Raw genomic sequence first — 21,402 nt, forward strand, 5'->3', positions numbered from 1 at the left:
GTACATATAGAATGGTAGTTTAATTGAGTCTTGGGCTTCAGGGAGTTTAGATTTGAGTTTTTGTGTTGTACACTGCTGGGCCACCGTAGCCTTGGCTCAATTTGAACTGTTGCAATGAAAGTCAATGGGATTTTTATGATTTTTAATATTAATTTTTAAGAAATCTGAAAGTCAAATCAGTCTGAAAAGATATAGCACACTAAGTCAGAACAGTCTGAAGGTCTGACCCGAGTTTGGAGTTTGTAGAGTTAAAGCTCTAGGAGGAGTAGCAGTCAGAAAATTTTGGTTAAGAAAAAGAAGAAGAAAAAGAATAATAATAAGTTTAAATAGGATTTCAGTAAGTTGGCTTTCACAAGCCAACTTAATAATAAGTTTAAATAGGATTTCAGTAAGTTGGCTTTCACAAGCCAACTTAATAATAAGTTTAAATAGGATTTCAGTAAGTTGGCTTTCACAAGCCAACTTAATAATAAGTTTAAATAGGATTTCAGTAAGTTGGCTTTCACAAGCCAACTTAATAATAAGTTTAAATAGGATTTCAGTAAGTTGGCTTTCACAAGCCAACTTAATGAATGTGCAGCTCTCAGTGCAATAGTCAGATGTGATTCAGTTGTAACAGATTAAGTGTAAAACAGCAAAACTTACTTTTCGTGTTGATGCTTTGTGTAATCCGAAATCATAGATAGCTGTAAAGTTGCACTAAAAGAAATATCAATTTAGTCAAACACTCTCAAGCTGAAAGACTATCAATTCTTAATTTGCATTTATTCCTTTAAACACTGAATGTTGACAGTTCTCAAAGAAGAGTCCAACAAACTAAATAGTGCTATCTGAATAAGACGAATAACACTAGTGGAGTGATAAAAACATCACTTACAAAACAACATTTACAAACTTTCACAATTGCTCACGAATGGATTTTGTGTATTTATTATAAATGTTACTTTTCAGTGTATGCTGTGCCCTCTTTTCTTACTGATTTGGTCTTTTGAATTGTACAGGTGTTTTGGACACACATATACAGTAACTCCTGTATAAAGATTATGTTTGAAATGATTCAAGAGTGTGAAACTTTGCATCACAGCTGTGTGACAAAATACCCCTGACAAAATATGTTGCCGAACTATATATTGTGTCGCTTTGATAGAATGGGATAGGATGATAATAGACACCTAAGGTATGATTTGAAATGTAGGTTTGTGAAAAGAAAAAATGGTTCAGTCATTCATTTAAAACGTTTTCTAAGTGAAAATTGTGTTTTACTCATGTGAGGAAACTGCTCAGCTACAGTACTAATAAAAGATGCTGGTCATCAGTCTGTTTTAAATAATAAAATGAAGTAAAAGTTTTATTTAAAGAAAATAGACAGCTTTCCTTGCTTTTTGTGGCAAACAAATGTATAAATGTTTGAACGTTTAAAATCCCTATGCGTCCTATTTTACTCAGAATTTTGAAGTAAAATGTGTAATTTGTTGTTTTGCAACACACACACACACACACACACACACACACACACACACACACACACACACACACACACACACACACACACACACACGTTATTGTAATGAATATAGCCAGTGTGGTGTAGGGGTAATGGTATTCCTGATTGTCTTGACTCAAATATTCAGACTCAGTTAACATATAGGCTACACTATTGATCAAACAACAAAGATTTTGACACTCAGGGTGTCAACATTACGTAAAACCTGCTTGGGTGAATTTCACCCCCAACAATCAAAGAAAAATACAATCAGCAACAGTTTCCCCCAACAGACTGAAGGAGCAGATACCCAGGATTCAACAAATGTCATAAGATTGATCTGGGGTGTGATATAACCGCCGTAAAACATATTTGACAGTCACTGACCAGTCAGTTTGGCACTGTAAATCAGAAACTTTCTAAATAAATGACTGAACCTTTTTTTCTTTTGACAAACATACATTTCAACCACAAGGGACACATGTTGATTCCTAAGTTTCGGGTACAGAATTCAAATTGATGTGACTGAGCTTGTTTAACATGATATAACTGTCAATTATCACAGTAATAAACAGTTCACTTGCATTTGCTAGCTAACTATTGAAATTTACGATATGCTAAAACATTTTGGTATTCTGTTGATGAGAACAAAAACAGCATGTTTTCATAAAAAAAAAAAAGGAGAACAAAATATTATGACTGTGAGAAAGTGAACCTCACTTCTCACTGTTACGCACTCCCGCATTGACTGTGAATGGGGTTGTGTTTAAAGAGAAGGCTGGCGCGAGGCTAGGCGCCATTAAAGGGTTAGTTCACCCAAAAATGAAAATTAAGTCATTAATTACTCACCCCCATGCTGTACCAACCCCGTAAGACCTTCGTTCATCTTCGGAACACAAATGAAGATATTTTTGATTAAATCTGAGAGGTGGATCACTGCTACATAGGCTGCCAGAGGGAATGAAACTTGACGGCCCAGAAAGTCATTAAAGAACATGTTTAAATATTCCATGTGCCTACAGTGGCTCAACTATAAGTTTATCAAGCGACGAGAATACTTTTTTTCCGAAAAAAAAAACATAAATAACGACTTTATTCGACTATTCCTTTTCTTCCTTGTGGGCCTGAGACGAGAGTTCAAGAGATTTCCACGACGCATGCGCGAGAACTGAGAAGAGGACGTTCTTTTTCTAATACTTCTTGTTCAGTTCTCGCGCACGCGTCGTGGAAATCTCTTGAACTCTCGTCTCAGGCCCACAAGGAAGAAAAGGAGTAGTCGAATAAAGTCGTTATTTATGTTTTTTTTTTTTCAGAAAAAAAGTATTCTCGTCGCTTGATAAACTTATAGTTGAGCCACTGTAGGCACATGGAATATTTAAACATGTTCTTTAATGACTTTCTGGGCCGTCAAGTTTCATTCCCTCTGGCAGCCTATGTAACAGTGATCCACCTCTCAGATTTAATCAAAAATATCTTCATTTGTGTTCCGAAGATGAACGAAGGTCTTACGGGGTTGGTACAGCATGGGGGTGAGTAATTAATGACTTGATTTTCATTTTTGGGTGAACTAACCCTTTAACTCATTCGCGTTGATTTGTTATAGCGCGGTTAGTCCGCGATTTCATTCACAACACTCAAAACTAATTTGTCACTGCTTATAACTTCCTACTTTACCACCTCCATGACATGTAGTGCGGTACCCACTAGTTCATGTCCCATTTACTCCCTGTTTCTGGCTAAAATCCTAGTGAATTCAAACATATTACGACTCACGCTTTTCCTGCATCCCGGTCCGGTTTGACTGCTCCTATGCGGATGCGCGCGACGATGTAGGGGCAGTATTTATCCTTGTCAAAGGGCAGAGGGTGCAGAGCATTGGTCACAGGGGTGTTTGTTTGTAATAATGTTTTGTATGTATATGGGTGGTGTGAATAGGTGGTGTAAATGTTGTATAAAATGATAGTGATATGATGATACTATTTTATTTTCATGTAATGTTTATTTTCTACTTAACTTATAGCTTATTTATGGCCTTAGGCTAAAGGTAATACTCTGATTGTTGGTATGGTCCAATTGGTCCTGAATGGGCCAATTTGGCTTAATGCTCTGGCCTATTTAAGAGGGTCTCATTCTGCATTAGGAAGAGGGAGAGTGAGTACTAGCTTGCGGTGAGGTTATGTACAAAGGGTTTGCTGTACTATCGTTGAAAAGCTAGAAGCATTGTGCTATTTTGATTTATTTTTGATTATTTTGTTTTCTTGACTTCTGAGTTAAAATATAAATAAACTTTATTCTATTTTTGGAACAATTGAGCTCTGGTAACCGTCTTTTCCACCTCCACCATCTAAAGCCAGTGAGCCTACACATCCCAGTATTTGGGGTGCCACTCGGTACCACACAATGACATAAAACACAACGTCAGTTTTCTGCATCAAACCTAAAAGACAGACGCCTAAAACACTGGTGTCAAAGTATTGGTGTGGACAGAATTTAAAAAAAGGCATGAATCATCTCACCTTTCACTTAAAATTACTACTTAGTAAGTTTTATTCAAAGAAAATAGACAACTTTCCTTGCTTTTTGTGGCAAACAAATGTATAAATGTTTGAACGTTTAAAATCCCTATGCGTCTTAATTTACTCAGAATTTTGAAGTAAAATATGTAATTTGTTGTTTTTCAAATTACACACACACACAACACACACACACACTATGGGTTGGGTTTCAGAACTAAAACATTTTCTTTCAAAAATACTAAAATAACAAAAATAACGACCAAATCTCGTATCTCTCACGGGGGAGCGACGACAGTGGAGATGGAGAGAGGACAGGCCTGGACTGGTTTTGTGTTTGTTTTGTTATATGCGACAGCAGTCGTCTGTGAGGGGCTGCTGTCTTTTACTTTCATTTTGTATTTGTTTTATTTTTGATATTAAAATGTGTTTAATGTTCGCCGTTCCCGCCTCCTTCCCATAACATCTAACTTTGTTACATAAGTTACACATTTTATTGTAACACACTAAACATCGTTAATTAAGGCGTAACGAGAGGAATATTTCAATACCAAGAAAGTTATGGCTGGCATATATTAAAGCAGAGAAACATTCTTACACTGGACTATAAGCACTTACAGTTGTACTTAAAGTTGTAACTATAGGCTAATATAAGCTGAGGACATTCATACACACAGGAATATATCATATACATTCTGGGATGACTAGACCTTGGAAAAAAGTTTAATAAATGACACTATTCTGTCCTCTTTTATTAATGTTGTTTTTATGTTTCTTATTAGAATATTTGTTTTTGTGTACTATATAGTTGAATTATAAATGCTGTACTGTATGTTGTCATAAATTAACGGGATCTTTCTCTGTATTTTATCAGGTTTAGGTTTGATGATATTTATGGTAATGAAGAAATGAAGAAGTCTGCTGTAAAATTCCTGCTGAATCTCAGTGTTGCTGCAGATGAAAATGTCACAGTTACAGGAACAAGATTCTCTACTCTGCTGTCGTCTGTGTGCAGTTACAAAACCTTCCCTTTTCATCAAGAGAGGGGTTATTATAATCCTTATTATCAGTGTGATTTCCTGCTGGATCTTTGCTCACATGTGAAGAACTATGAGACTCAAACAGGCAGGAGTTTCCTTCCAGCATTACAGTCAGTTTTCCAGTTACCTGATGTCTGGATCATAGATCTCTCACAGAGAAAGACCTCCGTCCTCCTGGAAGTGCTGAAACTCCAGACAGAGAAGAAACCAGTAGAGCTGAGAGGATGTTCAGAGGAAGAGAGTGAAATGAAGAGTTTCCTTCAGTGTCTGTCCTACATCTCACAGCTGAGGTGAGAGAATCTACAACAAATTGTGATTTGGGCCATGAAAAATCTAGAAAATAAATTTTAAAAAAGTTAAAATATGTAACTATTCTAGTAAAATATGGAATCGTTTTGCTCAGTTATGCTCAGCTCTAAAATTTGATACATTTTTTGCACTCTTTGTTGCATGGAAGCCTATTAGTTGAAGGACTAATTTATATACTGAAAACATTTACTGACGCTCCAGAAGGAAACACAATGCATTAAAATGCAGGGGGGTGTAAATATTTACACAGTATGATTGGGGGTAAATTTTTCTTATTTTGTCATCTGGAAATACGCAAGTATTTTATGTAGCTTTATTAAAAAAGTAAAGTTGTAGCAGTACTAAAGTTTAGTGAAGTTTAGAATAAGATCTTAAAATAAATAAGGATGATCCAATCCTCCTTTTCAAAGGTTTACACCCAACGGCTCTGTGTTGTGTTGCCTTGAGCATCAGTGAATGTTTGCAGCTTTTGATCATTCAGGAAACAACACATATGAACTGGATCTTTTGTGTAAATTCAGTTATTATTATGTCTTGTGGTCTATATGTAAACAAACATCATGTGACTTGACCTGTACATATATTTAAAGTTCCTCTCAAATTACTTTTCATGCAATAAACAATACCAAGTAGTTTATTTTTCATAGAAAGTATTAAAAAGACAAAGAAGGTATTAAAAAAACTGCAAAAAATGCATTTTATCTAGTATTTAATACAATTTCATTAGAAATCAAAGTGAATCATTCTGAATTTGCAAAAAAAAAAGAAAAGAAAAACAAGAGAGTAAATCATAAATTTAATCAAGTGTGACCAACTAACATCAGGTATTTTTTCAAAATTCCCCCCAAATCATGTGATCCTAAAACGGTCCTGTGCGAGACGCGAGCACACCTTTCAAACACGTCCGTCTAGCGCATGATTAAATTGAAAAACAATGGACAAGTTGCACAGTGGATGGAAAAACATGTTCTGTGTGAACTGGCCCTATAAGAGTCTTTGGATTTTTTACACATGAAATACAATGCATTGTTAATTTCTTTTTCCAATTGTAATGAGTCATATTAATTCATCTAGTCATTTTGATCAAGTATTTATTGTATTTTCCAGCTGTTCTGAGCGGTGTTTGTTAACTTTAGTTAAAGTGGTTCAGCTCAGAGAGGATCCAGAGCTGGAGACTTCACTGTTGGAGGTTCTTGGCTCCTCCGTCCGTCTGGAAGGAAGTTTACCCAGTAAAACCTGCAGGTCTGTGGGAAGAGTCTTACGTTTCTCTTCTGACAGACTCAACCTCTCTCTAAAACCTAAAGCCATCTCTATAAGAGGAACACGGCTTCTCTTCAGACACATCACACACATACACACACTCAGGTACAGACAGCATTATAAATAACCATTTCAAATGTTGATCTTGATTAATTTTCCTGAATTGAGATTTGCTAATATTTACAGTGTGTATTGTTTTTTCAGGCTGAGTGGTTATATGGTGCTGAGAATAGTGCAGGTGTTGAGGTCAATGAGGGTTCAAACTCCCGTCACTGTTCATGAACTCACACTTGATCTGAATGGTAAACCGCTGTCAGAGAGGAAGTGGTCCAGAGTCCTGAGCAGTTTGGCCATTTTTCTGAGACTCTGGACTGTCCAGTGTTTGAACCTGACTGAATGCAAGATGGCGTCTGTTTCTCTATCTGTCCTGCTGTGTCACCCGGCCCCAGTGATTCTCAGGTATAAGACTATAAGACACATCTCAGCAGTGTTTGACCTTATATTTATCATGGCATAGAGATAAATCAGTTAATTCTGTGTGTGTAGACCATCTAAAGAGAGTCTCCAGAAGCTGGTTGAATGTGTCTATGAAGCTCAGGAAGAGGAACTGACTCAGCACTTCCTGCAGAAAGTGGGCGGAGATCTGACTTCCTGTTCCTTGAGCTGGGAAGAGCTTCACTATTTCCTGCAGCACAGAATTCAACAAATATCTGTGGACTTCAGGAAGAGCAACATTCAGTGCAACGTCAGAGAAATTCTGCCATTTCTGAACAGGATTCAGTTTAAACGGTAAGCTATTCAATAAATTATTTCTATCTCAAAAACTTCTTTAGAAATGATATAAAACCTCTAAATGAATGGCAAAATTTAAAGGTTTTATTTTTTCATATAACATCTCGATCTGAAAAAGAAGTGATAAAAAAGATCAATCGTTAATCATGGTGATGTGTGTGTGTGTGTGCAGGATGAGCTCTCTCTTCCTGCTGTCTGTAATCAGAGAGATCTACGAGAGCGGCTCTGTTGGGTTTGTGTTCAGTCTGTTGAGTTCAGTGAAGAACTACATCAGCTTGCAGAGCAGAGATCTGGACTCTGTCCACTGTGCGGCGCTGCGCTTCACTCTGCAGCACTGCACTGCAGTTTCACTCGACCTGCTGTGGACCTCCATACCAGAGGAGGAGCTGGAGAGCATCGTGCCTCTCTTCAGACACGTGTCCCACATCAGGTCTCGCTGCTTTACTCTGGAGATGCTTCTCAATGCGAAGGCTGCGTTCCTCCTTCACCACTTCTTCTGAAGCATTAAACACTGCAGTCTAGTATATCTGATAGTAAAAATATATTTTTTGAAGAAAATAAAACTATATATATACTTTATCTTTTTTGACTTAATGTAGAACTAAATGGCAATCATCCATGGTCTCAAAGGCTGCTTTCCAAAGATCCTGCAAACTGAATTGGACAGTGTTGTATGACGTGAAAGTCGAGATATGCAGCCTTTCATTTGAGAAACTCCTTATTTCTCTCTTTCTCCTCTTTCTCTCGGCCTGTTTGTTTCATTCAACAGATTCTATTTTATATAAAAGCCTTATGGAAGGCTTGCGTTATTTTGCAACTAGTTAAAGACAAATTATTTTGTTAGTTGTATTTTATAGGGGGGGGGGAATTAATAAAATCATTCCCATCCATACAGTGTTTTAAGATACTGTGACTCTCAGCTGGTACTGATGATCCGTGTGTGTGTGTGTGTGTGTGTGTGTGTGTGTGTGTGTGTGTGTTTGTTTTTGTGATTTGTGAGGACACAAATGTGTATAATGACATGGGTATTACACTGGTATTACAACTTGAACGTGATTAATGAGGACATTTCTTGAGTCCTCATATTTCAAACGGCTTTAAAAACATATTATGCAGTGTTTATTAAAAATGTAAAAATGCAGAATGTCTCCTGTGACGGGCAGGTTTAGGGATGGGGCAGTGTAAGGGGATAGAATATACAGTTTGTCCAGTATAAAAACCATTACGCCTGTGAAATGTCCCCACAAAGTGTGTGTGTGTGTGTGTGTGTGTGTGTGTGTGTGTGTGTGTTCAATGTTGATGATGTGTTTGTGTGTGTTCAGTGTTGATGATGTGTTTGTGTGTGCTCAGTGTTGATGATGTGTTTGTGTGTGTGTGTGTGTGTGTTCAGTGTTGATGATGTGTTTGTGTGTGTTCAGTGTTGATGATGTGTGTGTGTGTGTGCTCAGTGTTGATGATGTGTTTGTGTGTGTTCAGTGTTGATGTGTTTGTGTGTGCTCAGTGTTGATGATGTGTTTGTCTGTGCTCAGTGTTGATGATGTGTTTGTGTGTGCTCAGTGTTGATGATGTGTTTGTCTGTGTTCAGTGTTCATGATGTGTTTGTCTGTGTTCAGTGTTGATGATGTGTTTGTGTGTGTTCAGTGTTAATGATGTGTGTGTGTGTGTGTGGTGTGTGTGTGTGTGTGTGTGTGTGTGTGTGTGTGTGTGTGTGTGTGTGTGTGTGTGTGTGTGTGTGTGTGTGTGTTCAGTGTTGTTGATGTGTGTTCAGTGTTGATGATGTGTGTTCAGTGATGATGACGTGTCTGTGTGTGTGTTAAAAGTTGATGATGTGTGTTAATTGTTAATGGTGTGTGTGTGTTCAGTGTCGATGATGATGGTGTGTGTGTGTGTGTGTGTGTGTGTGCTCAGTGCTGATGATGAAGATGTGTGTGTGTTCAGTGTTGATGATGTGTGTGTGTGTGTGTGTGTGTGTGTGTGTGTGTGTGTGTGTGTGTGTGTGTGTGTGTGCATGTGCGTGCGTGCGTGTGTGTGTGTGTGTGTGTGTGTGTGTGTTCAGTGTTGATGATGATGTGTGTGTGTTCAGTGTTGATGTTGTGTGTGTGTGTGCGTGCGTGTGCGTGCGTGTGTGCGTGTGTGTTCAGTGTTGATAGTGTGTGTGTGTTCAGTGTTAATGATGTGTGTGTGTTCAGTGTTGATGTGTGTGTGTGTGTGTGCTTGTGCGTGTGCGTGCGTGTGTGCATGTGTGCGTGTGTGCGTGTGTTCAGTGTTGATGGTGTGTGTGTGTTCAGTGTTGATGGTGTGTGTGTGTGTGTGCGTGTGCGTGCGTGTGTGCGTGTGTACGTGTGTGCGTGTGTGTGTGCGTGTGTGTTCAGTGTTGATGATGATGATGTGTGTGTCTGTGTGTGTGTTCAGTGTTGATGATGATGATGTGTGTGTTCAGTGTTGATGATGTGTGTGTGTGTGTGTGTGTGCGTGTGCGTGCGTGCGTGGGTGCGTGTGTGTGTGCGTGTGTGTTCAGTGTTGATGGTGTGTGTGTGTTCAGTGTTAATGATGTGTGTGTGTTCAGTGTTGATGATGTGTGTGTGCGTGCGTGTGTGCGTGTGTACGTGTGTACGTGTGTGCGTGTGTGCGTGGGTCTGTGTGTTTGTTCAGTGTTGATGGTGTGTGTATGTTCAGTGTTGATGATGTGTGTGTGTTCAGTGTTGATGATGTGTGTGTGTGTGCGTGCGTGCGTGTGTGTGCGTGCGTGCGTGTGTACGTGTGGCCGTGTGTGTGTGTGTGTTCAGTGTTGATGGTGTGTGTGTGTTCAGTGTTGATGATGTGTGTGTGTTCAGTGTTAATGATGTGTGTGTGTGTGTTCAGTGTTGATGGTGTGTGTGTGTTCAGTGTTGATGATGTGTGTGTGTTCAGTGTTAATGATGTGTGTGTGTGTGTTCAGTGTTGACAGGCTGCTGTTACTGAAGATGCTTCACTGCTGCAGTGTCTCTGATGTCCAGCAGGAGTTTTCCTCAGTTCTGCTCTCCGTCCTGAAACACAACCTGGACTTCTCCTGCCGTTCTGCTCTGGATCTGACAACAATCACACACTCACACACTCTACATCTGACCACTGAGGACTGCCGTGTGATGACCACAGTCATTCAGAGAGCTCACACACACACACACACAAACACACAGTTGATTCTACAGGACTGTGAGATTAACACAGCTGGAATGGACCGGCTGTTCTCAGTGTTACACGCTGTTAAACTCTGGTGAGAAACATAAACAGATTACATTCATACACAGACAGACAGAAATATAATAAAAATACATCTCTTTCTCTGTGTGTTTCAGCTGTGATAAATCTCTGCTGCTTCAGTTTCTGGCTCGTGTGAGTCGTGAGGAAGCTGCGTCTCTTTCTCGAGCTCTGGGTGACGAGCTGGACCTCAGTCAGACTCATCTGGAGCCGCAGGTCTGTCGAGGTCTGGCGCTGATTCTGGAATATTCTGAAGGACTGACTGAACTGGATCTGAGTCAGTGCCGTCTCACTGATCCCAGCCTGGATCTGCTGCTCACAAACCTCCACAAAGCACAACACATTGAGTGAGTGACTGAGAGACAAAGAAGTATGAAGTATAATCTGTAGTATAATGTAATATTTTTGCATTTTGTCTGATTTGTTTGTTTGATTTGCAGTTTTAGTGGCAATAGCATCACTGACACTGGGGCTCAGAGAATCTACAGTATCGTCTGTCGCAACAGTAACATAAAGACAGTAAGGTGTGTGTCTGAACGTCACAGAATCACATTCCCTTCTAAAGTTATTTGAGCTGAAGTCTTATAGCAACAAACATGAGGTTCAGAAATATAATTGAGTATAACCGAGTTGAAGTGCTTTCTCTTTGATTCAATGGCATTTTGTTACTGCTTTTCCTTTGCTATCTACTACAATTTATCATCCATTAAAAAGAAATTAAAAAATTGGAACAATTTACGTCTACAAATCTGATTTCTGTTCATGATGGTGTGTTTGTTTCAGCTGCTGTTTCTAATATCAATGTGTGTTTGTATCTTTAGGCTCTTTAACAACAGAATTGAATCCAGAAAGCTCTTCCTCACTGACCCACGATTTGAGATCTGGTGATGATAATAAACTCTCTCTGGAATCAACAAGCAGGAGAAACAACCAATGCAGATCTAGAGAGATGAGGCTCATGAAAAGATAACAGGTGTGAAGACTTTTGAAGAATCGGCCATCAGAGTCCCAGAGATGAAACTAGCAGAAGATTGTAAACTATATTCATGTTTCACCATCATCATCTTCAGTCATAATCAACAGTGGATTTCTGTTGCATTAACTCTTTTGTAAAATGCAAAATCCATCTATAAACTGTCTTTCCTCTTTTCCATCCCTTTATATTATTTGTCATGCAGGGTTATAGTTTTGAATTTAGTTTTTATTTCTATTTTCAATTTAGTTTAGTTTTCACTATAATTTAGTTTTAGTGTTTTAGTGACAGTTTTAGTTTTTATTTTATTTTAGTTCTAGTATTTGTATGGCTTCTAAAGTAAATATGCTAACTGGAATCGTTTAAAACAAAAACAGGATTAAATATTTCAGCAAAGTCTTGCAATCCAGTGTTTTTTCTATATAGGCTTTCTCATGTTTAATTCAGGCGAGATGTAAAGGCTTCAAGTTTGTTATGTCATGTATCAAAACCTAAAATTAATTGCTGGTCTATTTTAGTAAGTTTTGGTTTGTTAATATTAATATTTTTTCCCTTTTGTCTTGACAAACAAATTAATGAAGAAATGCAAAAATAAATGATTTTATTATTTTTGCAGAACTGTTTGTAGAATTACACACTTCACAAAAAGAGCGATTTGCATGTTTAAATACTGCCATAATGTTTTTGTGGATGCTTTCGATATTTATACTTTTCCGTTTCAATTTCAATGCATTTCCAGTAGAGGGCAGCAATGATTTGTTAAAGTGAAAGTGAAAGTGAAAGGAAAGTGTAGTGACGGGAAGGCCCAGTTTGGTAACCCATGCTCAGAATTCCTCTGTGTTTAACACATCCAAATTAGTGCACACACATTAGGAGCAGTGAGTAGTGAAAACACACACACACACACACACACACACACACACACACACACACACTAAGGTACCTCGCTCAAGGGCATCTCAGTCGTTGCCTGCCACTATTGAGAATCGAACCCTCAACCATTGTGTTTAATCTCTCATTAATAATGAAAACATCCAAACTGAAGAACATACAGTAATGCATTTACACCATTGATTACCTGATCTTCATCCCTTCATCATGAAGAAGAGGAGAAACTGTTTGACTGCCTGAACTTCTAGTGTTTACTGCAGACTGAATACAAGAGAGACGTTATACTCAGGAAAACACACTTTCCTCGTTCCTCCGACTGAAATGATTGGTCAGTTAGGCGAGTAAAACTTGATTTAGTTTTTATATCTTATAGCTCTACCTGAATGTTATGGTACTGAGACAGTTTAGATATAATGTATTACAAATGTTAACAGGACGTTTTCAAGGTGTCCCACTGTTACTTGACCGGTTTTCAGGTGTATTTTGTCCATTCAATCCTGTTGTATTTATTACATTTATTACGTTATTTCTGTGGATACGGTAATAACCTGTTACTGATTGAAATAAAATCTGCCTTTTTCCTTATTCCTTTCTTTTTTCCTGCCTTTTGTCATATCCAGCATACATTCATTTTGAAACATAATATTGTGCTAAACTTATATTAAAGTTTTTCTGAATTTAAAGCTACTGAACTTTATCAGATTTTAGCAGTTCTTTTGAGCAATATTCTACGGTAGAGAAACAAGAGGACGATCTGAGCGAGATGCACATTAGGGGAGACGATAAGGGCACTTGTATTTTCCTCTTCAGAGTTTATGATGATCATAGCTGTTGCCATGACGATTCCATTTCCACAGACATGCTGGAACAACGGCTCCAAAACAATCTCAGTGTTTTTCAGTTGTTGAATGTGTCTGTATGGGGAATCTTAGTAGGGCGACTGAGAGCTTACAGAACATAAAACATCTCAACATCTTTGAGAAAGAGATGAGCAGCTGTTGAAGTGTCTTCCATACGTGTTCACTAATATATTACGCTTCACTGAGGTTTGTTTTGAGGAGAGAAACGTTGTTTAATATTTCTGCACTTCATAGTCTGTAGATTTAAAGTCTCATTTCATTATAAGAATAATTCAAAATGTCTATTAGCCATTTTATGAAATAACTTTCATCATTTGAACTCATTTTATCTGTCTTCGTGTACAAGATATTGGTCTTCAGCGCCAACAAAGTACTTTTGCATTCATGAAAATCACAAAATATTGAGAAGCTTTCTCTAAATCATACACATTCTAAGGTCATAAAGAGCATGTTCAGTTTGAATCTCACCATGTTTTTGATGTTTTTTTGACGTCCATAGCTGCAATTTTAAATTTGAAGTGTGAACAAACTCTATATTATGTATTTTCCAGCTGAGTGTGAGACAATGCTGTCATTCACAACATCATTTAGACAGTGCTGTTGCTGTGTGTGTGACTGAAAAAGCAAAAGACAGTGTGTTTAAAAATGATGTTGTGAATGCTTTAAGCAGTTACGTCTCTCATCTTCAGACTTTTAACCTTTAACTAATATTGAAAGTTGTAAAACACATATGTAGTTAATCCAAATTAAATGCAGTAAATAAAGTTGTTAATCTTTTGTCAATTCCAAAACGTTTCTCTGGTGGTTTTGTTGGTTTGTTCAAGCATCATTTGTTTGGAGTCTTGTCTTTAGCTCTTGGAGAAGCAGAGAGTCCTGACTGGCTCTTCAATGAATTATTCAGTTTCTCCACTTTGAGCGTCTTTGGGCTTGTTTTTAAAGTCTTCTACAACCTTCATTTACTTTAAGAGACCAGCAGGTGTCTCAGCACAAACTGGCTTCTCGTATTCTGGGTTTTCTTGAGTATGTGTATGTGGAAAAGGATTGTGTGGCACTCTGACATTCTTATACATGTGAAAAAACTGAAAGTAGTTACTACTTCCCAGTGAAATTTACGGTAAAACACCAGCAGCTGTGGTTGCCAGTATTTTACCGTAAAAAATATGGTAGGATCCTTACTTTAGAGTAACAATTACGGAAAAAACCATCAGGAGTAACATACAGTGGTAACCTTTTAGTTTTCACAGGACAACCCTTATATTTCATAAACCGATAAACGTTATCATTCAATTTCACTAAAGTATTAAAATCTGTTTGATACCTTTGTAATATACTGGTAACCACCATAATAAGACAGGTGGTAAAAAAGAAAACTACATGATCATTCAAAGTTTACCACCATATATTTTCCACAAGCTGAGGCACATGTTAATATAAAGAAGGTGCAGTGTCATACACACAAATACAAAACACCATCACAGTGACACACACATGACTCCAAAATAATGCCATTAATATTCATTAAACAATATATAATGTAATATAAACCCCAAATGTACATAACTGATAACAAAAACTAAGAAAAAACATAATTATTTAAATGAAATAAAATCAAATGTGAAGTGTCACGCAGGGAATTTTGGCAATGTCAATTTAGAGAAACAACAAGAACAGAAAAAACAGAAACAACGAGCAGAAACACAAGAACTACAACTGACTTCAGCCACAGCCTAAGATCAACTGAAGATAAAAAACATTAAATCTCTGAAGATCGCATCTCATCAGAGGAGGATTAAACAGTTCCACAAACAGCATTACCAGCTCCACTTATTACTATCCAAATTTACTTTATTTCTGTCATACATCTACAGTTCTGTTTGAGAATTAACAGAGGTTTAGATGTTGACAAATTTATAAAGTTTGTAGTCATCATGATGGTGATCTGTGTTTTCTTTAGTTGGGCTCTTGACCCTTGACTAGTAACATTAGTTTATCTCTGGCTGCTATAACTCTGTTTTTATACGACACGTTAGTTATGTCAAGAAAATCAGAGAGAATTTGAACAGGTTTTGTGTAGTGCAGTGCAGTGTATGATGGGAGCCATCAATCAAAACTTATCAATATCAATACATCAATACATGAAATGTCCCGTGAGAGCTATTACAGTTTTTCACTGTATATTGTAAGGTAGATACTGTTAAGCACTTAACATGTATTTTCCATTGCTTTTTTACAGTTTTTTACCGTTAAAATTACAAACATTTTTTACAGTGCAAGGTTTATGTGTATTTTTGAAGTTTCGAGTGTTTGTCGTTAGGGTTTGACTTACAACTGCTCACTTACTAGTTCAGTATTTTTTTCTATCACAATTTAAATAAATAAAAAACACCATTTGAGCGCAACTATGGGCTCTATGAGGTTCATGCTTGAAACCAAGGCAGAGATCATTGTTTTTTGGGTCACAGATACTAGGATACATATTGCACAAATGTCGTTCCAACCAGCTCAGCAGAGAGTCTGAACATTTCTGCAGATTTGTTAAGAGTTCCCAGCATGCATTTCTGCATGAATAAATGATGTGGTTACTTTCATATGATCCTTTTACTCTTTACTGGCTTTGTTTAAGCCAGCAAATTGTTGTTGTTGTTGTCATTGTTGTTACTGTTAGTTTCTTGTTGAGTGATTTTCAGAGTTTATCTTTTTACATTATAATGTATGTTGATTGCCACTTTTAATGAGGTTCATGAGGTCCCTGTGTGTTGTCTTAAGAATGTATATGATTTTTCTTATTTTGCATGATAAAGATAAATGAAGGTTTCCTGTGTTAGATAATCCTGTACAGTGTTGCCTTTTTGAATTATTTGTTTGTTTGTTTATTTTATCTTATTTCATGGTAGGAAAGTAAATATCTTTAATATCTAGCAAATGTAGATATTTTCTGAAGTCTCTTGCTTTTCAGATTTTTTTAATCCAGAAGAAGGACCCCAATAATCTCACACATATCGATTCATTAAAAAAATAAATCTGAATAATGTCTTAAATTGTGCTCCCAAAGTCTGCCGTTTTTAGCACAATATCTCCTGAATGATCTTAGGTGTTTTAGGAGAAATGTCTGAGACAAAGATTATATGATTCATTAATGTCTCCTGAACTATGAAAGAGATATAACATTATATATTTTTTGATTTCACACCATGCAAGTGAGTTATTACATTTGGATGAAATATTATGAAGATAAACGTCTCGGTTACGTATGTAACCCTCGTTCCCTGAGTAGGGAACGGAGACGTTACGTCAGATGACGACGAATGGGGTTTCGCTTAGAAAGCCTATCAACTTCGAGTATTACAAAACGAGCCAATGGCAAAGAAATGCCATGGGTCTGCGGAATTTGCATGACGTAACTCCGCCCCACCTCGTGGGTATAAAAGGAGGACGCCAGCAACAGGCAGATATGTTTCTTCGCTGAGGAGCCAAGACTGAGCTCAGGCGATCCCCGCGGTACAGCGGAAAGTGGCAGGCAGACGTAACGTCTCCGTTCCCTACTCAGGGAATGAGGGTTACATACGTAACCGAGACGTTCCCTTTCGTTGTCACTCCGAGTTACGTCGGATGACGACGAATGGGGTTACCAGTCTAATCACGCCACCTTCTCAGCTGTCTTCCAGTGCCCTGCATAAATCTGAGATCCCTGTCGTGAGACTGGCACGGACGAAGGACTCCTATTTAGCACAGGAATACCAAGGTACACTGGGGAGCATATCCCAAAGTTTAGGGGAAATATGCAATTACTGCCAACCCAGAGGGGGGGGGACTTAGAGAATACACATATGACCCGAAGGAGACATATGGAGAACACTGGGGTGTCCAGCCGCAGGTGGAATATTTCAACCCCAGGGGTGGCAAGGTGGCTTGCCAAGGGAAAGACACATGCTCAAGAGGCTTACAGTGGAAATACACATGTGGGGGTCGCTCAGAGGAGGGACCATGCACACGGGAGGCACCTAGCCGTCACGCAGACAATAGACACTGGCGCCGACGTCAGGAGTGCTGGAGGAGCTCAGGGCTTTCGGGGAAGCTCACCTGAGGAGAATATCGCACGTATCCAGTCCGTGGAGTGGAATGGCGAGCAAGCGAAGACACCTGAGCGGGTCCGGTACTAGCTGGTTGAAGCGAGTACACGAGAGGACACTGGCTCCACTCGGAGATTATAGAATCTGGCGAATGTGTTAGGTGTTGCCCAGCCTGCAGCTCTGCAGATGTCTGTTAGCGAGGCGCCATGCGCTAGAGCCCAAGAGGATGCCACACTCCGGGTGGAGTGGGCAGTCACACCAAGGGGGCACGGTCGACCTTGCTGCTGGTATGCCAAGGCAATGGCGTCCACTATCCAGTGAGACAACCTTTGCTTGGAGAGAGCCTTTCCCTTCAGCTTCCCACCATAACAGACAAAGAGCTGGTCTGAGGTCCTGAAACACTGCGTCCTGTCTACATAGGCGCGGAGGGCGCGTACTGGACAGAGCAGTGCCAAGGCTGGGTCTGCCTTCTCCGGGGGCAGCGCTTGCAGGTTCACCACCTGGTCCCGGAAGGGAGTGGTAGGAACCTTGGGCACATATCCAGGCCGGGGTCTCAGGATCACGTGAGAGTAAGCCGGCCCAAATTCCAGGCACGCTTCGTCAACGGAAAATGCATGCAAGTCCCCCACCCTCTTGATGGAGGCCAATGCAACCAGGAGCGCTGTCTTCATAGACAGGAACTTAAGCTCCACTGATTGCAAAGGCTCAAAGGGAGCACTCCGCAGGGCAGTTAGAACCACTGAGAGGTCCCAAGAGGGAACGAGAGGAGGGCGAGGAGGATTCAGTCTCCTCGCTCCTCTCAGGAACCTGATGATCAGGTCGTGCCTTCCAACAGACTTACCTTCGACTGGGTCATGGTGTGCGGCAATAGCGGCAACATAGACTTACAGGGTGGAGGGAGACAGCCTTCGCTCCAGCCTATCTTGAAGGAAGGAAAGCACGACACTAATCGAACATCTCCGGGGGTCTTCTCGGTGAGAAGAGCACCAGTTGACGAAGAGGTTCCACTTCAACGCGTAGACGTGTCTCGTGGACGACGCTCTAGCGGAAGTGATGGTAGCCGCCACCGTAGGTGGAAGGGTACTCAAACCTGCTTCGTCCCGTCCAGGAGCCACACGTGGAGGTTCCAAAGATCGGGACGAGGGTGCCATAGGGTGCCCCGTCCCTGAGAAAGGAGGTCCTTCCTCAGGGGAATCGGCCAGGGAGGTGCTGTCGCGAGGAGTACTAGTTCGGAGAACCAGGTCCGGGCGGGCCAGTATGGCGCGACCAGAATGACCTGCTCCTCGTCCTCCCTGACCTTGCGCAGGGTCTGCGCAAGAAGGCTCACTGGGGGAAACGCATATTTGCGGCCCCGCGGCCAGCTGTGCGCCAGTGCATCCGTGCCGAGCGTGCCCTCGGTCAGGGAATAATACAGGGCGCAATGGGTCGAGTCGTGAGAGGCAAACAGATCTATCTGTGCGTCCCCGAACTGGTCCCAAATCAGCTGAACCGACTGGGGATGGAGTCGCCAATCTCCCGGGAGGGGCTGAAGCCGTGAGAGCTCGTCGGCGCACAGTTCAGGGCTCCGGGGATGTAAATGGCATGAAGCGACCTCAGATGCTTCTGACTCCATATGAGGAGGTGGCGGGCGAGTTGCGACATACGGCGGGAGCGTAGACCACCTTGATGGTTGATGTACGCTACAGTGGCGGTATTGTCTGAACGAACTAGTACGTGTTGGTTCTTGAGCATGGCCCGGAAGCGGCGCAAAGCAAGACGTACGGCCAGCAACTCGAGGCAATTGATGTGCCAGAGGCGGCGGGGTCCTGTCCAGGAGCCCGCGGCAGCACGTCCATTGCACATGGCACCCCAGCCCGTGGAGGAGGCATCTGTCGTTACAACAACATGCCGCGAAGCTCGTTCCAGGGGCACTCCTGCCCGTAGAAAACTGAGGTCCGACCACGGGGTGAAGGTCTGACGGCAAGACGGAGTAACTGTTACTCGGAAGGTGCCGTGTTGCCATGCCCACCTCGGGACTCGGTCGCGAAGCCAAAGCTGAAGCGGTCTCATATGAAGCAATCCGAGCGGCGTTGCCACGGCTGCAGATGCCATATGCCCCAGGAGCCTCTGAAAGAGTTTCAGTGGAACCGTACTCTTGCCCTCGAACTGTCTCAGGCAAGTCAGCAGTGACTGCGCGCGCTCGCTCGTAAGCTGCGCGGACATGGCGACCGAGTCGATGTCCATACCGAGAAAAGAGATCCTCTGCACGGGGCAAAGTTTGCTCTTTTCCCAGTTGACCCGAAGGCCCAGACGAGCTAGGTGCCGGAGCACTAGGTCCCTGTGTTCGCATACCTGGTCTCGAGAGTGAGCTAGGATCAGCCAGTCGTCGATGTAGTTCAGGATGCGAACCCCGTGTTCCCGAAGGGGAACAAGGGCTGCCTCGACGACCTTCGTGAAGACGCGAGGAGACAGGGCTAGCCCGAAAGGGAGAACCGCGTACTGGTATGCCTGCCCCTCGAAGGCAAACCGAAGGAACGGTCTGTGTCGAGGGAGAATGGAGACATGAAAGTAGGCGTCCTTCAGGTCGATTGCTGCAAACCAATCCTGGGGCCGCACACATCCGAGAATGTGTTTGGCAGTGAGCATCTTGAACGGCAGACTGTGAAGGGAACGGTTCAGCACACGCAGGTCCAGGATTGGCCGTAACCCACCGGTTTTCTTGGGGACTATGAAGTACGGGCTGTAGAAGAGGGTCCGCATCTCGGCCGGAGGGACGGTCTCGATCGCACCCTTCGCCAGCAGGGTGGCGATCTCTGCTCTCATGATAGGGGCGTTGCCACCGACCAAAGTGGAGCGGACTCCCCTGAAGCGGGGAGGAGACCGCGCGAACTGAATCACGTAGCCGAGCCTGATCGTCCGTGCGACTCAGCGGGACAGGAGGGGGAGCTCTAGCCAGGCTCCCAAAAACTGTACCAGCGGGGTCAAACGGGCCACAGACTTCCCACCGATGGTGCAGCAGGGCGGAATGACTGGCCCGGACGTGGACGGCATAGCGGCCCGGTGTGGGGGCACAGTCATTAACCGCGCCCTGACAGAGGAGACCAGGGAAGGAAGAATGTTCCACGGGGGTCTGCTCTGCCAGGGGGCTGGCGACAGAGGCGGAAGGGAGCGGCACGGTCCGGGGACGGCGCGCACTGCCAACCGGCTCTGGGACAGAGGGGGACGAGGGGTGCACGGCTCGAAGGCGGGGCACCGTGTCGTCCGAGAACTCTGTGTGCTCAGGGATGGGAATGTTATTTCTTTCTTTAACCACATTAGGGTGGAGCAGCGGGGAGTGGAGAACAAAAGATTCTCCCCCGGCCCTCCACCGGGGGAAGGAGTGGTCCTGCTACCATCTCCTGAGAAGTAATTTTCAGCATCCCTGAGCAGCCCGTCTCAGTAGCGCCGCTTGGCCCGGCGTTTAGCGGGGGGCGGGGCTGGAAAGGGCTGGGGCGCCTTCTTACGGCTTCCTCCGCGACCGGGCCTGGGTGGAGGCTGCTGCTTGGGCCGGGCGGGAGAGGCGGGAGCCGCAGGAGGACGCCCTCGGCGGCGAACAGACTGAGGGATCTGCCCGGTCGGCTGGGTGGAGGCAGCAGCGGGCCGTCGGGGCAGAATGTGCCTAATGGCCTCAGTCTGTTTCTGGGCGGTGGAGAACTGTTGGGCGAAGTCCTCCACCGCACCGCCGAATAGGCCGGCCTGGGACATGGGGGAGTCGAGCAGGCGAGAGCGCTCAGCGTCCCGCATGTCAGCCAGGTTCAGCCACAAGTGTCTCTCCTGGACCACAGCTGTGGACATCACCAGACCCAGGGAGCGTGCGGTCACCTTCGTCGCCCGGAGGGCGAGGTCGGTGGCGGCGCGCAGCTCATCGAAGAGCCCTGGGTCCGTCCTACCCTCGTGCATGTCCCTTAGCATCTGCGCCTGTTAGACCTGCAGAGTGGCCATGGCATGCAAAGAGG

The 21,402-nt window shown here is 42.3% G+C and overlaps 1 protein-coding gene across 1 annotated transcript in view; it reads left to right on the forward strand.

Annotated features, from left to right (window-relative positions):
• Positions 1-13,083, forward strand: part of LOC143722444 (uncharacterized) — a 79,401-nt gene extending 66,318 nt beyond the window's left edge. Inside the window, exons 4-12 of the mRNA XM_077213845.1 lie at positions 4,871-5,326; positions 6,453-6,710; positions 6,810-7,064; positions 7,152-7,394; positions 7,570-7,827; positions 10,336-10,650; positions 10,733-10,981; positions 11,075-11,158; positions 11,456-13,083. Coding sequence (XP_077069960.1) covers positions 4,871-5,326; positions 6,453-6,710; positions 6,810-7,064; positions 7,152-7,394; positions 7,570-7,827; positions 10,336-10,650; positions 10,733-10,981; positions 11,075-11,158; positions 11,456-11,522 — 2,185 coding nt within the window. The 3' untranslated portion in view covers positions 11,523-13,083. The remainder of the gene's footprint in view (positions 1-4,870; positions 5,327-6,452; positions 6,711-6,809; positions 7,065-7,151; positions 7,395-7,569; positions 7,828-10,335; positions 10,651-10,732; positions 10,982-11,074; positions 11,159-11,455) is intronic.
• Positions 13,084-21,402: the final 8,319 nt, after the last annotated feature.

The sequence above is a fragment of the Siphateles boraxobius genome, unplaced genomic scaffold, assembly GCF_051911475.1.
Source record: "Siphateles boraxobius isolate OS27281-9 unplaced genomic scaffold, OSU_SipBor_1 66, whole genome shotgun sequence".
In the NCBI taxonomy this organism is placed as follows: Eukaryota; Metazoa; Chordata; class Actinopteri; order Cypriniformes; family Leuciscidae; genus Siphateles; species Siphateles boraxobius.